The sequence below is a fragment of the Penaeus monodon genome, chromosome 21 (assembly GCF_015228065.2).
Source record: "Penaeus monodon isolate SGIC_2016 chromosome 21, NSTDA_Pmon_1, whole genome shotgun sequence".
Classification (NCBI taxonomy): Eukaryota; Metazoa; Arthropoda; class Malacostraca; order Decapoda; family Penaeidae; genus Penaeus; species Penaeus monodon.
This window is the reverse complement of record NC_051406.1, coordinates 24,711,007-24,714,182: the sequence shown is the minus strand read 5'-3', so window position 1 is coordinate 24,714,182 and position 3,176 is coordinate 24,711,007. Positions and strand designations below refer to the sequence as shown.

Sequence of the window (3,176 nt, the reverse complement as noted above, 5' to 3'; positions counted from 1 at the left end):
GCTCATATTTCATAATCATCTGGATCCAATGGGTTAATCTTAGGATGTGATAGATAGTTTTACAGGCAAAATATTGGTGAAGAATTATGAATAAAGTTAGTTATGTAAAGGTAATAATACATGATTAATAAAATCTGTTGCAGCAATTTTGTTGATAGTTGACATGACTTTGTACTATATGGGAAGGATTCATGCTGAAGCTGTTGGATATTGTATTGTATATTTTCTTTTGAGATGATCTCTTCAACCCTTTTGATGATATATTAGTACCCTTAACCACCTGCCCTAGTAAAACCTTCCTGATCAGGTGCGCTCATGTAACTAGTTTTTTATGCAAACTTTAGGATCATGAATGGGTTTACATAATAGAATACTTTGCTTTGTCTCTTGGAATGTGGCATATAGTGTGGGAAAGTTATGTTTTGGCATTGTTAACTTCATCACAGTTATCACCATTATCATCAGTAAGCTTTTTAAGATCACAAGAGTGAGTTCCTCATGAACTCCATGGGATTAAATGCAAATATCACTTTATTTTATGGAGTGTTGACTAGAAAGCTAGTCTTTAAATAATGTAAGTTTCAGTATTTAAGTGACATGGGAAATGCTTGTCATATTAAAACTTTGGTCACCTCACTTTCTGCATTTAACAAATGTCTTTGTTTTACATCTCAAACATAATTTTTAAAAACTAGACTGCTAGCTGAATGTTAGTAGTACAGAGTGTGCTTTATACTGGTACATGTGATGTTGAATGTCCCCTAGCCATAGTAATTGTTCCTTGTTTTCTTTAGTGTCCTAGTGACTTGCAGCCATGTTTTCCTTATCATGCTAGCTGTGGAATGGCTCATACCCAAGCTGCTTTTTCCAGAAGTTATGTGATAGAATTTATGTTTTTTCCCTTTTCATAGAGCCCATGTTTCAGAAATATTGTCTTGTTTAGTCTTTTTATTTTTTATTAATATCAACTTACCAAAATGATGCATGTAAGTAGTAATTTTTTTTAATGAATAATTAGTTTACTTGCATGTGTGATGAGTCTGATAGATGTGGTGATCTATCCTGAGAATGACTTGTGTATGTTGTGAAAGTAGAGTGAGAGCCTTTATGTAGTGAGTTGACGAGTGTTGCCGCAGCACGAGGCCGACCTGGGAGAGCTATGCCGGCAGCTGGGCCACTTCCTCAAGGCCGAACGACAGTTGAGGACAGATGAAGTAACAGCTCTTAGGGAAAAACTAGAGCATATCATCCTCACAGCCGCCAACATGCAAGGTAATGAGCCCACACTACTACTGTGGCCAGGCATGCTGTGCTGGTCAGCATGGAAAGGGTGACAGTCAGCAGAACAAAAGTTGTATGCCAGTATGGTATGCATGCACTGGAAAGCAGGAGGAGGATTTTTCAGTGTATATAAGTGACTTGAGTTGTTGGTTGGGTGTCAACATATCATAGACCAATGGAAAAACCTTAAATTGGGTTCATAATTTTCAAAACTGTATTCATAGTAATATGCCAAGTTTAAGAGTATATGCTGCCTCAAGTCTGTTTATTTTTTATGAATGCAGTTTTGAAACTGGATTTTTGCATCTCTTCTTCAGCACATCACTCAAGAGGCTGGCATTTGGTTGCAGACTTGACCAGTGTTTTATAGTTAATTTATCCAAGGCTTATGTTATTCTTAACCTCTCCATGCCTTTTCTGCTTCATAGATTTTATTTGGATGTTGGCGATTGAGTCTGCTTGATCTGCTTGCTTCTCTTTTCCTTATTAATGTAGTTGTGTGGTTATCCATCCTGCTTGGATAATATTCTGGCATTAATTTGTATTGCATGAATAGTTTAATCTGTGTGCTTCTGATTAGTAGTCAAGAAAATCACCAATACTTAGTGAGAAAATTTTACTTTTTGCTTTGAAATTAACAGTAGACACAAAAATACATTTTCAAAAATCTTAGAATAAAAATAATTTTCAGAATTAATTTCTTAACAAAATATCACCAAACAGTTACCCTCTGCCTGCATTTTTTTCTTTTTTTTAATCTTTTAATACAAAAAGTACACACTACTCCTTCATTGCTGAAACTCCAAGTGCTCTTATAACCTAAGATTACCTCAGCTTTCTAACCTTCACAGAGCAGCGCAGTGACACCAATACAGGGAACGACACAGACACAAAGTCTCCATTGCGAAGAGGGGCGAGTTTGAGCTCAGCACGGGGGAAAGGTAGGAGGAGCTTGTCAGATACGATGGAAATTTGAATATAGTATCAGTGCTTGAAGGAGATTCAGATGGAACAGTAAGTGTTCATGGAATAGTAAACATATGTTTTCAGAGTGCAGTAAATGTGAGGCAGAGTTGTGTGAATCTACCTGCAATTTTTTCAGAAATGTGTGAAGTGAAATACGTCTGTCAGTAGTTTTCTCAGAAGGCCACTTATCTTATCTTGTCGTGAAATTTGCCTTTGTTATATGTGAAATATATCCATGAGCTGGAGGTGAATGTCTTTCGTAAGATGAAAAGTTCACACGAGTTTATGGAAAGCTGTATTTTCTCCTTAAATTTTGATGGAGTCCATTGTGTTTTGAGCTTGTGGAAATCAGCATAACTACCAGGAGACTGAGAGGTTGTTGTCTTTACTGACTTGCTGAGAGCATGTTGAGATATGAGAGATGTGTTGGAAGGAGTGAGGATCAGAACAATGTTTTCCATGCTAAAAGAAAAGAAAATAGACAAAAAGCCCTTAGTCTTCAGTCCATTCTGAAGAAATGAGAAACAAAAGGTCAGTTCTAAAGTTCTGGTATCTAGATTATTTCCTTGAGGACTGTAAATTTGTAATATGTAAAACATTTGTGAGAAATTAGAGCTTCATCAGCCAGTATGTTCATTGTCCAGTGTGGAAGTGTCTGATACAGAGGAGTTAATTTTTTATAATATAAATTAGAGAATCACAGTTTTTATATGTTTGAAATTTCCTACAAGTTACTTTGCATAATGAGCCACTAGATGTCCTCACAACCTTCCCTGCTGTCAGGGCTAATGTAAATAATTTCATTACTATACATGAAGAATACATTGAATACTAGAGAGGCTATATTTCTATTAGCTAATGAATCAAAGGAAATGCTGGGAAAATATTTCATATCAAAATAGGGTCCCATTAAGTTGAAATTTCCTTCT

At 36.0% G+C, this 3,176-nt stretch overlaps 1 protein-coding gene across 1 annotated transcript in view; it reads left to right on the top strand.

Moving 5' to 3' along the window:
• The window catches only part of LOC119586376 (protein MLP1 homolog), a gene marked incomplete in the record, with an annotated part of 73,375 nt that overhangs the window by 69,387 nt on the left and 812 nt on the right, over positions 1 to 3,176 (top strand). Inside the window, 2 exon segments of the mRNA XM_037935088.1 lie at positions 1,137 to 1,272; positions 2,133 to 2,222. Coding sequence (XP_037791016.1) covers positions 1,137 to 1,272; positions 2,133 to 2,222 — 226 coding nt within the window.